Source organism: Nicotiana tabacum, chromosome 4, assembly GCF_000715075.1.
Source record: "Nicotiana tabacum cultivar K326 chromosome 4, ASM71507v2, whole genome shotgun sequence".
NCBI classification, from domain to species: domain Eukaryota; kingdom Viridiplantae; phylum Streptophyta; class Magnoliopsida; order Solanales; family Solanaceae; genus Nicotiana; species Nicotiana tabacum.
In genome coordinates this window covers 34,043,695-34,063,021 of record NC_134083.1, presented here as the reverse complement: position 1 = coordinate 34,063,021, position 19,327 = coordinate 34,043,695, and the positions used below count along the sequence as shown (strand labels likewise).

General features: G+C 37.5%; 1 protein-coding gene across 1 annotated transcript; it reads right to left on the bottom strand.

The window, feature by feature from the left end:
* Positions 1-3,649: 3,649 nt before the first annotated feature.
* LOC107759854 (E2F transcription factor-like E2FE) lies at positions 3,650-7,102 on the bottom strand. Its single transcript, XM_075251650.1, has 11 exons — positions 6,852-7,102; positions 6,692-6,756; positions 6,527-6,582; positions 6,344-6,421; positions 6,019-6,072; positions 5,816-5,918; positions 5,630-5,697; positions 5,473-5,545; positions 5,267-5,328; positions 4,726-5,140; positions 3,650-4,195 (listed from the first exon to the last, which is right to left on the bottom strand). Exons 1-11 carry the CDS (start codon positions 6,932-6,934, stop codon positions 4,104-4,106), a joined length of 1,149 nt encoding a protein of 382 aa, XP_075107751.1. The 5' UTR covers positions 6,935-7,102; the 3' UTR covers positions 3,650-4,103.
* Positions 7,103-19,327: the final 12,225 nt, after the last annotated feature.

The window sequence follows — 19,327 nt, the reverse complement described above, 5'->3', positions numbered from 1 at the left end:
AGACTAATGTAGAAATTTCAAAAGCATCTGTTCTTTCTTGAGTTACTTCTTCAATTTAATTGATTACTAAATGATTTTTGGCAAAAATTTTATTTCCAGATGAAAGTCAATATTTAAAGGGGTAAAAATCATTTACCCCTCAAGTATGGTCTACAATCTCTAGACCATCTTCCAAAATAAGATTTAGTGTTTTATGAATTAAATAGAAGATATTAAGGTTCAAAATGCAGAAATATGAAAAAAAAACACAAGGCGAATAATCTTATGGCTGGTATTTCATGATAAATAAAAAAAAGGTAGCCCCGGTGTATATATTTGACACTCCAGATGTCGAGAAGGAACCGAACAGCTTTTGACACTCCACGACTTGGTTTTAGTGTGGATCAGCTCATGGTTTGTCTTCTTAACTTTGGTCTTATAATTTCTACTTATCCCCTGAAATTGGGTTTACTTGTTTTGAGTTTAGGAATTGGCGGGCTCGAGTGTTGCCTCTACAATTGGAGAGGTAAGTGGCTATGTTAGCATACTAGTACAATATTGTTTTACGGGGGCCAGTTCCACTTGTATCTAGTTTTTTATACTGCGCAGAGTCCATCTGAACTCTCCATCTACTTTCGACTCTGCCACCAGTGGGAAAACAATATATTTGCAAGAAGGTGGGTTACATGTTCTATCAATAATAACAAATTTTTGAAAGCACTTTATGTCTACTGACATTGTGTTATATTGGTGTGACCATTAGTCATAATTGACATAGACTTCTTTTAGAATAGTCATAATTAACTTATATATGGAAATGTCAAATTGCTGGTTCAGAAATTCTGTCTAGATGAGTTGTTGAAGAGGCGCATTTAGACTAGATGAGGTTGCAGGATTTTGGTATTTCGTGCTCAGAGTCCAAGGTTCAGTTTCGCCATGATTAAGTTAAAATGTGAAGAGAGAGAGAGAGAATGAAGTTAAAGAGGAAGTGCCATGATTACTTTGATGACTCTCTTAAAACCTCAAATGGGCAGGAAGAATAAAAAACAAATGAAAGAAACCTCAAGCGAATATTTGCTTTCTGTTATACGGACTTATAGCTTTATTCCCAACAATCCAATAGCTCATATAATGCTGCACAATCTAATTTTTCCTTCACTCTCTGAAGGAAAACGAAGTCATTTGTAGGTAAGAGTGGAGGGATTTGTGGAGCGAGTTTCTGAGGAGGAATCTGAACAATACTTCTCTAGTCTTTCTCGAGATATCCAGATTAGAGTAAGCAGGTTTGTCTAGTATTTACTGAAATGGAATTTCTAGGTTCCAAATTGTATACACGCATCAACAGCTAATTTTCCATCTCCTCTGCAAGTACAGACCAGACCGATTCATGGAAGAGAGTTTCTCCGTCAACAGTACAGAGAACTAGAGGAGAAGTATCATGACAGGTCAGTAATTTTACTCATTGCTGAAATCTTTCTTTGTTTGTCCTAATCTCTAACTAGCTCTGCTCGGATTTCAATATTCCATCTTTGCCTAGTGGCTATGCTGCTCTAAAATTTAGGTGATGAAGAATCCAACTTTTAGATTCGCATCCATGTCGGGTTACCACACCCGTATCCTACCAACATAGCCTAGCGGAAGTATTCTATTGATTGGGATACAGGTAAATTGCATTCAGTCATGTGATTGCTATCCCATGCCAAGAATTAGAGGATCTCTTTTTGAATATTTACAATCTTTAGAATTCTTCAACAGTTGCAATCTTCTCTTTGTTCGAACATGTAAAAGTCATACCACGTTTGGTTTGAACATCGCTTATGCTGGGATAAGTTATACTGGGATTAGTTATGCTGAGATTAGTTATCCTGGTATTATTTTTTATCCACTGTTTGGTATGTTGTATTAAAAATGATAATTGCATAATTTCTAATAAGAAGGTATAAGTTATCCCGGCACTAATTGCCCCACCTCTACAAGGTATAAGTTATCTCGGTACTAATTTTAATCCCCGGATAACTTATACCAGGTTTGCTAACCAAACAAAGTATTAAGGTGGTATTAAAATTTTATACCAGCACTATATCTACTTATATCTCATACCAAACGACCATGTATATGTTCTTGGAAAAGTATCTGACCAAGACCTGTCGATCACAACCTATTCATGCTTTCGTTTTTCTTTCTCAGGAAAAAATGTGATTGTCTTGATTCATGTGAAACCCAAAAGTAATCTTTTTTTTCCTAACATGCAGAACTTCAATACCAAGACCCAAACATTGGGGTGGTTACTGGCTTATTCCAGAGTTTTTCGAGTTTTGGCAAGGGAGAGGAATCTCAGGTGCACCTCAAGTATTTCCCAGTCCCATCTTTCTTTTGTTTCAACATAATGGATTGTATTGGGCTTAAATTGATCGCTCTTTAAATTCAATTAATCATGAATCTGCAAATAAAGTGATTTGGTTCTAAAAATTTTGGGATCATGAATGTTAAACACTTGACATACCTCCAGGTGTTCATATATTGCATTGGAATGGTTACTTGTAGATTTATTTAAAAACTACTCAGAACCTTTGTCCAGAAAGATGAAAGAATAGATCTTCTGCATTCCTGTATTAAAAGAAGAGAACAGAATTATACAGGCATAAATGGGAAAATCCTTCACCATTATCTCTATAATTGCTCCTACCAACTTTACGAGTAGTACTAAAGTCGTTTTTCAACGGATCTGCCTTTGACAATTCAGAAATCATTTCTGATATTAATTGCTGTTGACCTATGCATGTAAGTGTGCTGTTGTTAACAGATTGCGGCTATTCTGCGGAGGAGGTTGATGGAAGAAGAGTATGGAGAATTCATAGATTGGTCCCACGATTAGCAGAATCAGCATCTTCGTTGTGAGTTGCCCTCGTTGAAAGTTGGCAACTTATGCATCACGGCATGACAGGCAGCTAGCAATTAGAATTTAGATCTTTCCTTTTCTTGTCTCCCCTTCTGATTTCAGCCCTTGGGAGGTAATATTTCTGGGGTGGTGTGTATATATCTACTTCTATTTGGGACGAGTCTTTTGTTCCCTTTTCCTTTTCAGGTCATTAAGATTTGTGTAAAATGGCTTTCTCTACGTCTGTTCCACCTGACATTTTTAGATGATGTAAACTTTGAGTGGAAATGGAGTACCAGACATTAGTTCAGGAAAAGTAATTGAAATTGTTCTATACCTTTTTTATCTTTTTTCTTTTTGTTAATTGTGCCTCACGTCTGCATAAAAGCGATAAGTAAGACAGAAACTTCTAACCAAGTAGGCAAGGTTCAAAATGATCAAGTTCCTAGGTTTTAGCACATAATCTTGCGCCTGAGTCCCACTAGATTCTGAAGTTGCATACGTAGTAAAGCGTGAAAGCCATAATCCTTGATTTTTCGTCCAAGGATATGCAAGAATTCATTCACTTCAGTAAAATACCCACCCATTGCCCTTGCCATCCCTCATTCTGCCTCAATCATCTCCCAAATGTAACCATTCTTTAACGTTCAACATCTTTTGGATAATTTATCAAAAAAATTCATGTTGGCTGTTTGTACACATACTATGATCCAATCAACTCAAGGAGTCAAGATGGGATGATGTATCAAACTAAGCTGAACAATAACTTATATAGTCCATTAACCATTCAACTTGATCTAACTTCTTTTTTCCTTTTTAACTTTCAAAGGGAAGCACACGAATAGCTTATAGATTCAAAGGTCTAAGTACAGGTATATCCTCCCAAAAGATAAGTTGCTGGAGCTCATCAAGCATACAAGTCGGTTGGTTTGAGATACTTGGGGGCAGAAGGAGTTATGTTGGCAGCATCACAGTACATACACTGAGCAAAAAGCATTTGAACCCTCCTTTCAAGACTTTCAAAGAATCATATTAACTGAACAAGTACCAAAAAATGTACATTCAATTAGTGTTGGTCTACATTTGAACTCAATAATCTGCCAATAAGCCAACAGAGTACTGAATAATGCAACTATTTTTTCATTGAAAGTTGATGCAACGAGAATGTGCATTCAACGTCAGACCATCTCTCGTATGTGAAGGCAGTTTTATCTTCGAAATTCTATTCTTATCTAGAAAGAGCACATCAAGAAATCAGCTGAATTGGGTTCTTCCCAGCAACTTCCAAGTACCATGATTTCCATGCTTCCACGTAATGAGCAAAAAGATCTTTCAGTGCTGAAACATAGCAGACAAACCAAATTTGCCAGTGAGTTTTTGCTTAAGCTCAAGAACATCAAATAAGCAACGATATAAGAACCCATTATTAAGAATGTACTGAGCCATGTGAAAAACGGAACCCATTATTTGTTTGAGCCAAGATATTGAATGCTTCATCCTCGTCAAATTAAACAGTAAATGCAATTGGAAAAGGTGAATGTTGGATGATTTGCAAAAGATTTGGCCAAAGAAGATAAACTGGTGTACACATCAAATTGCACACGCATGGAGCAAGTAACCAGTCAGCAAATTAAGAATAGATCAGACACTAAATTACATAAGTGGCTGTTTCAGTGCACTAGGAAAAAGTGATTCAACATATTAATCCAAGTAGCCCTGGTAGATCACATTAAAGGTAGACACCACTTTGATATTTACAAGCATATCCCTAGTAGAACACATTGGGGCCTGCCTTTTGGTGTTTAACATCTTCTTAATGATAATCAATTGAATCATTAATGTATTTGAGGAAGTGAAAATCAACATACCTTGGTTGTGATACTGAGGACGGTAAGTGGAGGCTAGACTTTCCCAGTCATGAACCCGTTTCATCCTGTCAGCATCAGACGCTTCAGCCTGGGCCAGGCTTGGAGGAGCAAAAGGACCAAAGTGGTAACTCTTTTTGCTTGCTGTTAAACCAGGTTCCTGTTTAGGACAGTGAATCTCATTTTCCAGGTTTTCACATTTGACTTCAGTTAGCAATTGTTTCCTAGTTGCTTCATCTGAAATACCATCCATAGGTAGTGCTACTCTGCTCCTCTTGATAGTTGTATTTGTAAGCTCAGTCCCAAATACCCTCTTCTTGGACTCAGTAGCACCAAGAGTATCAACTGATTTGTCATCTGATCTTTCTCTCATCCCCAACCATCTAAAAGCAGGTTTCCTTGTCTCTGGGTGATGGGTCTGCAGCAAGTTATGCGAGCAGCAATATTAGTAACTAGAGTTTCTTATACAAAATTTTAGGTATATTTTCAATTTTCTGCCTAATTATTTTTTTCTTCCTGATGAATAACATTTGAGGATAATTACCTTCTCAATAAACTTCATAGAAGACAATACATTTGCAATATCGTATAGCCTCCTAACCTTGGCTGCATAGATAAGAAAAGACAAAGTTACTTGAAGGAGCATCGATAGGCAGCACAGTGGTGTTAAAAGATACTAACAGTTCATTCATCTACATTAGTATTTCAGATTATTCTTAAGCAAGAAAAAAATAAGGTGTGGATTTTTACTTCTTGTCATCGCAGGAGGTCTCCCATCTCCTAACAGTATTTTTGCTGCCTCATCAAGACAAATCATATCAACCTGAACAGAATCACCACAAAGAATTAAATATGTAGAAACCAAATAGAGAAACAAGTTATTGATAGTGGAAAGTTTTTTGCTTACATCGGTGCAGAGGAAGAGCTTGACAAAATTCTGTGTAAGTAGTCCCAATGATTTTTCTCTTCTATTGTCTGTTAAAACATACCCCAAGATGTCTCAGAAAGTACTCCCAAAGAGTAGCTGTATTAATTAAAACAATTGAATGTCATTTACAAGCAACACTTAAAGGAAGGAAAAAGGCAAACACACCAGATTTGGACGCTGCTGCAAAGTTGGAACTGGGGTTTAGTGTCTCTGTGTGACTCGAAACAATTGGTTTGGAATCTGAATCATCATCATCATCATCTGAACCCTGATATTACATGGAGCAAAAATAAGGAAAATATAGCATCTCACTAGACAAAGGACTTAAACTAAACAATGCTTAATAATGAGAGCAGTCAAGAACTTACCTTGGCAGAGCTAGATCCATCAAATCCACTGACATTCTCTTTTAGACCCTCTTCCTAACCAAATATTAATTGAGACCAAAAAGAAAACAATTAGGTAAGTCAAACATTGAATAGTTTATGGTCTAAGCACTAACAATCTAAAAGAATTTACACAATCATACCACTTAAAGAATAATTGAAAGTAGCTATATTTAATTTTACATTGATTGATATTCTAGAAAAAATGGTAAGTAACATGTTCTATCATGTTAAATTATATTGATAGTGTAAAAAATAAATGTCAATGTGTATAACTTAAATCCGAAGTCTAAACTAGTGCATTTACCTTCAATTGTTGCAATGTCCAAGGAATTGCTCCGAACCCTTTCCATGAATACCTATTCTTAGCCTTCCTTGCAAGAACCTGAATTAACAAAAAACTAGAACTATAAGATTTAAGAAAATAGAACCTTACAATTAACAAAACTCAAATTGTTACTACGAGTTGTAATATATATGTAGATCTTACACCAATGCTTTCCAGTACATTCACAATATCATAGATCCGCCGTCTTTCCACCCCTATGTATAAAAGGATCCAAAACAAACCCATAAAAATAAAAAAAAGATATATATATATATATATATATATATATATATATATATATATAAAAGAAGGAAGATATAAGTACCTAATCTCCCGCAGCATCATCAAGCCCTATGGTTTCAATACCTTCCCGATTGTATAAGCTCAAAAAACTGCACCAATTCACAAAATAGATTTTAAAAATAAAGAATCAGCAAATGTTCAGATTCAAACTCAAAATAAAATTAACAAAACCTCAGATTCATACTTGGAACATAGGAGACCGAGAGACTTCTGTTTACGACAATAAGTGGATCTAGAGTCTTTTGAAGGATCTGAAGCTAACGACATAATTGTTTTATTTGACGAAATGAATTCAACTGTGTGTGTGCGTGTATGGCCAAACTTTGTAAGGATTCTGAAATGGAATCGATATAAAAGAGAGAGAAAACTCGTGCTTTAGGTAGAAGAAGGAGCCGTTAAGAAAGGGTTTGTTGACTTTGGCGGGGTAAATATGAGCCATTGGAGGGTTTTTGAAAGTTTGAAATTTAGATTCCACAGCGGGAATTTGAATCCCATTTTGTTGAGGAGCGCGCCTGTACTCTATGAATTGACGCTTTTGACCTCGCTTTGCATCCGTGGTCCACGCGCTTCAACGAGGATAGATTTGGAACTTCGTAGGGAACAGGGGAAATGGGGAATCTGATGATAACCACATGCATAATCACGTGATTAGATTTGCTTTTTTGGCGTTATTTGAGTATAATAATTTAAAAGAGCTACCTTAGGGATCATTTAAAACTTTCTGCTCTTTCCAATCATATTGAAGTATTTTATTAAGGAAAATTTAAATAAAGATTGTTTGGGCGCCAAAGCACAGGAATTTTGATTAAGTTTGGTCACAAATTGATATTTCAAGAATAACTCGAGACTTAAATTTTCAACAATTAACTTAAAAGCTTTTAATTAAGTTATTGAAATTGGGTTTGATTGGAATGAAATCGTGAAAATGATAATTCCTCACTCTTTACCCCTAAAGTAAGATTTTCTTGTGCGAATTCGGACTATTCTTACACTAGAGGGAAAAAAGGATTTCTTCTCTAAGACAACTTTAATTTATTGAATTCAATAATCAATGTGTTACTTGAAGTTTTTGTCTGGAATAACGAGTTTTTAATAATGGCATTCCTGAAATGATACACACAATCACATAAACAAACACATTAACCATTTTATTTCTAAGATTTCAATAGGATTTCCACAAACAAACTGCCCAAACATACCACCATGAGGCGTAAGTTGCTATTGTCAACTGAAGATATACCATTAGTCCTTTTATATTTTTAAAATAAAAAAACGCGGCATATAAGCTGAATAAGTTATTGCTTACATAAGATCCTTTTAAACCTTATAGTATATATGTCGCTTTGATTTTAATCTCTATCTTCAATTTTATTTTAAACCTCTATCTTCATTCTTTTAAGTAAAGCGAGCTTGTGGTACTAATAAATTGATTTTAATCGCTTTGATTTTAATCTCTACATGATCATGTCCAACGGTAGTACCTAAAAATGTTAACTATTGCTGAAGCAAATTAAAGGTAACCGACAAAGAATGAAAAATAACGTGGGTTTAGAGAATACTTATTTATGAGACAATGTTTAAGTTGGATACAAAGGATCAACAAACCAAAATAGTCTTTACCATCTCGAAAGGGAGTTGCAGATTTTCTTCGAGAGAACTTCATTATGATACTGTACGTCCCATAATTGGAGCCTAATATAAGTGGTAAGAGGAAAGGTCGTTGACAAGACTGCTGTAACGATCCGGCCGGTCGTTTCGAGTATTACAACCCGTCTTCTCATTTACTGTTCAAATTGTACTTTACGGTTGTTATTTGACTTGCCCGGATAGTTGGTTCGGGCCCGGTGAAGTTTTGGAATTATTTGGAACACTTAGTTCAAAGGTTTAGAAGTTAGAACTTAAGTTGAAAAGGTTGACCGGATGTTGACTTATGTGTAACGACCTCGAAAAATTTTTGCTAAGAAAATTAAAGTTTCGTGGTGCCGAACTATGCTTACGTGTTTGAGAATTGTAGAAATTCTTCGCGGCTCGCTTGCTCGCCATGGCTCGGACCTTTTGGATTGAACAATGCGCCAGGGAGTAAAGGAAATTTTTTGTCGGAAAAGGTCATTTTTGCGGCCCACTATGCGGTCGCAGAATCACTCTACGGACCGCATAATAGTCGCAGGGTGAATCAGAAGTGGGGCAAGTTTGGAGGAAGGTCTACGGCGCATTATGCGAGCGCATACCAGTTCTGCAGTGCATTATGAGATTGCAGAATAGGTCTGCGGACCGCATAACAGCCGCAAACTGAAACAGTGTTGCCCAGTTCCGGAGGGCTTTTTTTCGACCCATTTTGCAGGCCGCAGAAGCATTATGCGATCGCATATGCGACCGCAGTGTGTGTTTCAGAGCTTCATTTTTCTGGTTTTATAAACCCGACCCCATTCTTATAAAATACTATTAGGGGTCATTTTGAAGGGTTTCATCTGATGTTTTAAAGATAGATGAGAGCATCTTAGAGAGAGAAAGTGAAGACCTAGCCATTTGTCCATCAATTCCTGTTCAAGGTTTGAAGATTTCACAAGGATATTTCTAGGGCTTCAAAGAGGTAAGAATTTCTAACCCTAGTCTTCAATTTCGAGTTTGGGTAAAGATGAGTGATTAGGAGTATGATTCTTGAGTGTAAGAGTATTATTTATATATACACGTACCAATAAGGTTTATGGAAAGATTGTTGAGTTTAAATGGGTAAAGATTGGATTGAAAATGGTAGAAATCTTCAAAGACTTTAATTGAGGATTTGAGGGTTGAGTTGATGTCGGAAATTGGTAAAATTTGTGTGGTTGGACTCGTGGTTAGATGGGCGTTCATATTTTGTGACTTTTGTCGAGTTCCGAGACGTGGGCCCCACGAGTGATTTTTGAGTGTAATTTCGGATTTTGTTGGAAAATTTGTATTTTCATACGAAATTAATTCCTATAATTCGTATTGATTGAATCGAATTAATTATGACTAGATACGAGGCTTTCGAAGATCAATTCGCGAGGCAAAGGCATAGCGGAGTAAAATATTACACGGTTTGAGGTAAGTAACACTTCTAAACTTGGTTCTAAGGGTATGAATCCCCGAATTTGGTATGATATAAATTATTTAGAGGAGACGCACACGATGGGTGATGAGCATGTGGACGTGCACCATAGAAATTGTGACTTGAATAAATCCTGTGAAGTTGTAAAATTAAAGAATCGTGTTATTATGTAACGACCCGGCCGGTCGTTTCGAGAGTTATAATCCCGTTTTCCCCATTTCTACTTCTTTTTATGTTATTCAGATATATTATGTTATATCGGGTTAGTTGGTTCGGGATCAGAGTAATTTCAGAGTGAATTGAGACACATAGTCTCTTAAGTAAAAACTTAAGTTGAAAAAGTCAACCGGATGTTGACGTATATGTGAACGATCTCGGATTTGAATTCTGATGGTTCCGTTAGCTCCGTTAGGTGATTTTGGAATTAGGAGTGCATCCGGAATGAAATTTGGAGGTTCGTGGTAGAATTAAGCTTAAATTGGCGAAGTTGGAAATTTGGCGATTTTAGTCGGCAGTGAAAAATTTGATATCGGGGTCGGAACGGAATTTCGGAAGCTGGAGTAGGTTTGTAGTGTCATTTGTGACGTGTGTGCAAAATTTGAGGTCATTCGGACGTGGTTTGATTGGTTTCGGCATCGGTTGCCGACTTTGGAAATTTAGAAGTTCTTAGGCTTGAATCCGAGGGTAATTTGGTATTTGGATGTTGTTTTGAGTGATTCGAAGATTCGACTAAGTTTATATGTTGATATATGACTTGTTGATATTTTTGATTGAGGTCCTCGGGGTGATTCCGGGTGGTTAACGGATTTATCGAGGTTGGAAAATGCAGATGAAGCTGATGCTTCTGCTATTTCTGCACCTGCGGAAGGAAGAGTCACATGTGTGAGGCCGCTGGTGCGCATGGGAAGTCCGCAGGAGCGGGAAATGCTGAGCTAGGCAGGATGCGTAGGTGCGAGTTGGAGGTCGCATCTGTGAGCCCGCAGGTGCGAAACCTGGGGCGCAGATGCGAAAAGGGGGACACTAGGCAGGCTTCGCAGAAGCGAAGGAAACGCGCAGGTGCGCCTTCGCAGGCGCGGGGTTTTGGGTTGCAGATGCGGAATATGGGCTCCTAAGTGATTTCCGCACCTGCGATGGATTTTTCCGCAGGTGCGGTGGCACAGAAGCGTGAAATTTTTCGCAGGTGCGAAAAACCTGGGCTGAAACCATAATAGAACCCTTCGCAAATTTGGTTCATTTCCACCATTTTCAAGTCGATTTTTGGAGCTTTTGGAGTGATTTTTGAAGGGTGATTCAAGGGCTATCAATGAGGTAAGTTTCTTGAGCCCTACTACTCGTATATATGGTAATTGTTTCGTTGTTTAATCATGTAATTAGTGAAAATGATGGGTTAGGGCTTGGGATTTTTGGAGAAGTAATTTAAGGATTTGAAGGATCAAACGATGTCGGATTTTAATGAATTTAGTATGTTTAGACTCGTGAGTGAATGGGCTTTCTAGTTTTGTAAATTTTGTTAGATTTCGAGACATGAGCCTGGGGGGCAGGTTTGAGTCAATTTCAGGTTTTGGTCTAATTTTTGCAGCTTTTCTTGTGGAATTCATTCCATTAGCACGTATTGATGGCGTTGTGCTGATTTTTAATAGTTTTGGAGTATTTGGGGGCCGAGTCCAGAGGCAAGAGCATTGCGGGGTAGAGATTTGACCGTTTTGAGGTAAGTAACGATTGTAAATCCAGTCCTGAGGGTATGAAACCCCGGATTTTTGTATCATTCTACTATTTTTAGTGACGCACATGCTAGGTGACAGGCGTGTGGGCGTGCACTGTTGGGGATTATGACTTGGACCGTCCCGTAGCAACTGTAAAGTTGCATACTTTGTTGAAACTATATGATACTTATATGTTTTAGAAAGAGTTTCTGTAAATTGGACTGAATGTCATGTTTGGGCCTTGTGTCAGTGTTGTTTGGACCCTTAGGGGCCTTTTCTTGCTATCCTCTCACTGTTTTCGATTGAAAATCTATATTCAGTCATGATTATACTTGTTTACCACATAACTCAGTTTTATGATTCTATTTTGATGCATATAAATATTTTGGGCCGAATGCCCTGTTTTACTGAAATGCCCGAGTGGCTTGTGAGGTTTATGACTGAGTGAGGCCGAGAGCCTGATTTGTGAGGATATTTATGGGATCGGGCTGCACGCCGCATCATGTTGCATATTTATGGGATCGGGTTGCACGCCGCAGCATGTTTGATATATGCCGAGGGTCTAAGTGATTTATGCCATGATTTGGCTTGATATAGCGCTTGGGCTGAAGGAGCCCCTCCGGAGTCCGTACACACCCCTAGTGAGCGCAGGTACCTACTGAGTGCGAGTGCCGAGTACCGAGTGCTGAGTGACTGGGAGGTATGAGTGATTGTGAGGTATGCCCGAGTAGCAAGAGTGATTGTGAGGTATGCCCGAGTGGCAAGAGTGATTGTGAGGTTTGCCCGAGGGGCTATTTATGATTTCTTTATTTTTGCTCACCTTTGCATTTTTTTCTGTTTGAAAAACTGTTGAAAAATATCCTTAAATGATTTTTACTGGAACCGAGTTTAAACGAGATGATTTGATTCAAACACTGATTTTTAAAGCATGTTGTACTTTACTGATTTTTTGTGATATGATCTTGATATGCTTTATTGCTTATCACTACTACTCAGTCTTTATTTATTGTTGTTATTTACTGATTTGGCGTACTCATGTTACTCCCTACACCTTGTGTGCAGATCTAGGTGTAGCTGGACATGGTAGCGGTTGTTGATTATTCTGGTTGCAGATTTTCTCGGGGATAGCAAGGTAGCTGATTGGCGACCGCAACCCCTTCTCTTCTCCCTCTTATCTTCCTTTAGTTGTATTTAGCTATTTTTCAGACTATGTTAGTCTTGATATTGTCAGACAAATGATAGTAGATGCTCATGACTAGTGACACCCCGATGTCGGACTTTTTCTTCCGCACTTTTATTTTGATTTGAACTGCTTTACGAAGGTTTTTATGTTAAATAACATTAAAATTTTCTTTGAAATAAAAATATCGGTTTGTTTTGGAAATGAGTCGGTTTGCCTAGTTCCACGATAGGCGTCATCACGACAGGGGTTAGTTTGGGTCGTGACAGATTATTCGTATAATCTCCACGTGTTAGGAAATTGAGCTGAGACTCGTATTAAAGATCATGATTAGGTTACATGCCGATATTTTGGGACCCACAAAGTCGTGTTGCTGTTGAATTTAATTATTTTAAAAATATATATTTCATACTCAGTCATGTTCATCCATTGTGAGGATATTTATGGGATCGAGGCTGCCCGCCTGCAGCAAGCCATATCGGCTTTATATATATTATTATTATATGAAACAGGGCTGCCCGCCTGCAGCAGGACTTATAGCCTCTATTATTATATGGATCGGGGTTGCCCGCCTGCAGCAGGCCATATCGGCTTTATATCACGCTTGGACTGAAGGAGCCCCTCCAGAGTCTGTACACACCCCCAGTGAGAGTAGATAATTATATATATATATATATATATATATATATATATATATATATTCGGGATGGACTTCCCAGGGCATGGACTTGCCTTATTTATTTATATTGTGATAAATTTTCCCTGGAAATGGATCATGTCCGTATCATTTACATATGAGGATAAATTATCCTAGGACTGGATTGGCCTTATACGGTACTGAGTGACTGACTGTCAGTCGATGTGAATATATATATATACGGGATGGAATATCCCTGGTTTGGATTGGCCATAAAAATAGTACTGAGTGACCGAATGATTAGTGGCCAGTAGTACATGAGGTCTTTCCACTGAGATGTCACATTCCTCATATCATGTAGTATTGATATATTTTGCTTGTACTGAGTTTAACTATTGAACTTGAAAGCATTCCTACATTTCTGTACCATTATTTATGTACTGGACTGTACCTGCGGAGCTCGTCACTACTTTCAGCCCAGAGGTTAGTCTTGTTACTTATTGAGTTGGTTGTACTCATACTACACTCTGCACCTCGTGTGCAGATCCAGGTGCTTCCGGACACGACGACTGTTAAACCTCAGTGTGTTACCAGTTAGAGACTATCAAGGTAGCTGCTCGGCGTCCGCTGACCTTGTCTCTCTTTCCTTCAGTTATTATATTGTTCTATACTTTCAGACAGTGTTTTATCAGTCAGACTTTGTATTCATATTAGATGCTCATGTACTCAATGACACCGAGTTTTGGGAGTGTATTTATATATGTATTTGTGAGATTTTTTCACTGGATTTAAATATTTTATTTTCAAACTTAAGAGAAATTGCGGTTCATTGAGCTTGTCGGCTTGTCTAGTACTGATATAGGCGCCATCACGATATGTGAGATTTTGGATCGTGACAACTCCTCGCATGTGGGCCTATGCAGAAAAGAAAGAAACTAATCACCAATTGAATTAGTCGGGTTATTGTAATCTGCATTGATTGATTACATGTAACTCCACAAGTTCTCAAGGTTATTTATAGAAACGAAGGGGAATTGGTTAATCTACTGAAAGTGGAGAATTGACTATAGCTTCAGGGAAAACAGAAAAAAGAAAACAAAAAGAAGAGCGACGAATGAAAAAGGGATATTCATATCTCCTCACCCGATTTTATGCTCTCGCTCTTCAATTCCTTAATTTCCTCACTTTCAAGTTTCTTCATGATGCAATTCAAGCCATTGTAGTAGCACGAGTGTAATTTGTCATTCTTTTGGTAATCCATCACTCTATTCTTCCATCAGGAAATATTCAGTTATTATCACTCTATTCTTCCATTGCTTGCCCAATTGATTTGCTATAATTTCAACAAACAAAGTGCATTGGATATTAAAATGTCTCCTTCAATTAAACGTCAATTCTTGAACTTTTGATTAGATTCAATTGGCCGCCTTTGGTAGAAGTGAGCATGCACCCAATAAAGTAAGCTACAAAAATTCTCATTTCTCTTTGAATCAGAGATTGATCAGGCTTCATCATCAACTTTGCGTTATCGCTGGATTCTCGGTCGACATTTTCTTCTTTTCCAAAGATATAAACATATAATTCCTTAAATTTCTAGATTGTTATGAATATTTTTTGGGGGGAATAACAGTTGGAGATATAAATCTAGTATTTGAAACTTCTCTGAAGGAACACACCCTTTCGTATAGATGAGTAACAAAACTTGTCCGAAACAACGCATCCCTTTGTATTCTACTAAGCGTACGGTTTTTTAATAAGTAGGACAGTTAGTTTTTTTAGAAGGGCAAATGTGTAATTTAACTTTTAAGTCAAAGGCTTCATGTTTTTAACATTATATAGATATTATATAGATATTGATATAGATATAGACATTATATAATAAGTCGCACGCTTGTCCCAACACATGGACCATGCAGAGAAAATACTTTTTAAAAAAAAATGAGTTTTAGAAAAGCAAGCATCAAAGTTTAAAGTCTCACTTACCTTTCTAATGAGAAGTTTTTCAACCTTGCAACGTCTCGAATGCCAATCAAATGGCCTCCAATGGCCTTAACCTATCCAAAATATTGAATAACACGTCTTAATTAATCTAAGTGAATAATTTTCACAATTTAGGAACAAGTCAAAATCAAAGTCAACCCCACTCCAATTAATAAAAAAAGTTGTACAATAGGTCTTTTCATATGGGCACCATGTATTTTGTACTCTTTCTTTTCTTTCTTTGTTATTAACTAAGACCACTGCATATTAGGTCTTTTCATGTGGACCACCAGAAATATATATATATATATATATATATATATATATATATATATATATATATATATATATATATATAGCCTAGCTCTAACTTTTTACTATATATTTTATCCCAACTACTTTATTATCCAACCAACAAATGTAATAATAAATTAGGCCCACTAACTATTTAAATAATTGTAAAACTCTTGAGTTAATCATTACATAAATTTTTTTCGGTTATTACATTCTCCTTTACTTAAACAAACGTTCGTCCTGGAACGAGTTAGAAAGTGTGCCTGACATCTCAAATAACTGAGGGTACTTGCTTCGCATGTCTACTTCGGATTCCCACGTAGCTTCCTCTATTTGATGGTTGCGCCATAATACTTTCACTGAAGCAACCTTTTTCGATCTCAATTGTCGCACCTGCCTATCATGAGTAGCTATCGGACCTTCTTCATAAGTTAAGCAAGCTCCATATCCTCTGGCCGAATCTTATGACTATCATCACGAACATATCGTCTAAACATAGACACGTGAAGTACAGGATGAATCGCAGATAACCTCAGAGGCAAAGCAAGTCTATACGCCACCGATTCGATTCTATCCAAAATCTCATACAGACCAATATACCTCGGACTTAGCTTTCCTCTGCACCCGAATCTCATGACTCCTTTCATAGGGGACACCTTCAAAAAGACTTTTTCTCCTTTCATGAACTCCAAATCACGAACTCTCTTATTTGCGTGGGAGTTTTTGTCTACATTGAGCTATCCGAAGTCGTTCTCGTATCAATACAACTTTCTCCAAAGCTTTCTGAACCAAATCCGGAACTAATAGTTATGTTTCACCAGGTTCAAACCATCCAACTGGTGAACGACACTTACGACCATATAGAGCTTCAAATTGTGTCATTTGTATACTCGACTGGTAGCTGTTATTATAAGCAAACTCTGCTAATGATAACTGATTGTCCCAATTACCTCCAAAATCAATTGCACAAGCATTAAGTATGTCCTCCAAGATCTGAATAACCAATTCGGATTGTCCGTCCGTCTGTGGATGGAAAGCTGTGCTCAACTCAACCTGAGAACCCAATGACTTCTGAAATGACTTCCAAAACTCAACAGTAAACTTTGCACCCCAATCTGATATTATAGAAATAGACACACCATGAAGTCGAACTATCTCACGAAGGTAAATATCTACTAACTGTTCTGCAGTGTGAGTAACTCGAACCGGTATAAAATACGCGGACTTTGTGAGTCTTTCCACGATCACCCATATTGAATCATATTTATTAAAAATACGTGGCAACCCCACTACAAAATCCATAGTAACCATTTCCCACTTCCACTCCGGGACAATCAAATTCTGCATCACACCGCCTGATTTTTGGTGCTCATATTTCACCAACTAACAATTTAAGCAACTAGTCACATGTTTCAAAATATCATATTTCATACCTTTCCATATATACAATTCACACAAGTCTTGATACATTTTAGTAGCACCTGGATGGATAGAGTAGGAGCTTTGAGCCTCTTCGAGAATCAACTGCTTCACATCACCTACCATGGGGATACACAATCTACCATGTCGACGTAACACACCTTCACTATCAATAGCAAATGACTTAACACTACCATCCTGCACTCGATCTCGGAGTTTAGCAAGACGGGAATCTTTAAATAGACGAGCCTTGACATGTCCCACCAAGGATGATTGTGCTACTAAACCCGCAAGTAACCTGCCCAGCAATGTATGATCAATACGCATTCCCCGATTGGCCAATGCCTGAATATCCATAACCATAGGTCGTTCTTCAGCAGTAAATTGGGCCAAGCTACCCATAGATTTTCTATTCAAGGCGTCTGCTACCACATTCGCTTTTCCGGGATGATACAAAATAGTAAGATCATAATCTTTAAGTAATTCTAACCAACGTCTCTGCCTCAGATTCAGATCTCTTTTCTTGAATATATATTGCAGACTCTTGTGATCAGTATAGATTTCACACGGCTCACCATAAAGATAGTGATGCCAGATCTTAAGTGCAAATACGATCACAGCCAATTCCAAGTCATAAATTGGATAATTCTTTTCATGGTTCTTTAACTATCGAGAAGCATAAGCTACCACCTTGCCATTCTGCATCAGTACATAACCCAAATCGACTCGAGACGTATTGCGACCAAACACACTCACGCAAGTATACGTGGTCGTCAAGTAATAGAGTAGTGAATAAAGTATCGTTCCCACGAAGACTTATGATTAACTTTTGACTAATTTAAACTCAAACAGCTTATCGATTCCAGCGATTTCTTATAAAATAGATAATTGTCTAATTTACGACCTAAAAACTATCAATTAATGAAATACTAAAATTCAACACAACACTTAAATAGTTTTAAATAATAATCAATGGGAGATAATATTCCAGGGTCACGTGTTATCTAACAACCATGTTGCATTCTTAGCTTAAAATAACTAATTGATTTATCTGGATTGTTGATTGACAGGGTTGATATTACTCATAAGAATCTGTCGAGTTCCTACTCGCCTATTCAAGCTAACTTAATGCCTATATGTCTATGAAATTAATATTAACAAGAATGCATTTACACTTCCTGTATTTCAACCGAGCAAGACAATTAGGTATATTTCTATCCTAATTGCGAATCCGTTCCCCGATGCCCGAGTTCAAGAACTTGCTCTATTTAATTCTATATGCAATCTAGAGTTCCCACTTTCGAGTTCAACTCTAGATTCGTAGATAGTATTTCACTGTTAGCTACTCAGTAAAATAATTAAAAACAGAATTAAATAAACAACCCAATATGATAAAATCAACTTTGTCAAATTAAACTTCAAATATCAACATTCATGTATACCCATGACCCTAGAACAATAGGTTTCTTAGCCACTCATGTTCATACAATCATCAAAAATCATGTTTTCAAATATAAAATCAATGAATACTAGGAAAGGGATGGAAGAATTGATCAAATCCTTGCTTTTGAGTGTTTTGTGCCTCCTTCCTCCTTTTAATCATGTTCCTCCCTCCAAAAATAGGTTTAGGTTGGCTTTTATATGAGCTGGGGGCGACTAGGGGTCGAAATAACCGAGTCATAGTCGAAAAAGGACACTTCCCGTCTTGAGCATCCAGGGCAGCGTGGGGCGCTGGCCGTGGTGCTCAAACTTTTTAGCCTCTGTAAAGTGCGCCACAGCCAGCGTGGGGCGCTGGCTGTGGCCCTCAAATTTCCCTTTTTGCGATTTTGTCCCGATTTTGCTCCGATTCGCGCCCTTTCGTCCCAAATTGCATCCGAATGATTCCTACACATAGAAATACCAAACTTTAGCACAAATAATCATATTAAACATCTCAAATCGTCGAGACATGAGAAAAATGTGAGGCGATATATATCAAAATATGCATACATTAAGCCGATTATCAACACCCCACACTTAGACTCTTGTTCGTCCTCGAGCAATGGAACTATATTAGCACCCCCAAAACGTACTTAGCACTATGAAAGAGGACCTCACAATTAATTCAATCAAACAACCTACCTTTTGACTATGATCGATGTCGGCAATTAGGCATGGACACACAAATTTCACATTCTTCCCGTTTTTAAATAGCCTAAGTATACTCAATGTTTTTCAACCAACTCAATCAACTCAAGCAACCTCTCCACAACCACCTTACCTCAAGAGACGACTCGTTACCACTAAGCATCCTCAACTCATGCACTCACCCAACACAAGAAAGTGTACAATATCACCAATCCGTCATGAGATCAAGTGCCCTCACCACAAAGCAAAA

Bases quoted from the DNA above. Each gene is read 5' to 3' on its own strand.
- LOC107759854 (XM_075251650.1), bottom strand. From the start codon at position 6,934: ATGTCGTTAGCTTCAGATCCTTCAAAAGACTCTAGATCCACTTATTGT. The intron at 6,583-6,691 runs AGGTACTTATAT...TCCTTTTATACA, and splicing joins TGATGATGCTGCGGGAGATT to TAGGGGTGGAAAGACGGCGG. The intron at 4,196-4,725 runs GTATGTTGATTT...GCTATGTTTCAG, and splicing joins TCCTCAGTATCACAACCAAG to CACTGAAAGATCTTTTTGCT.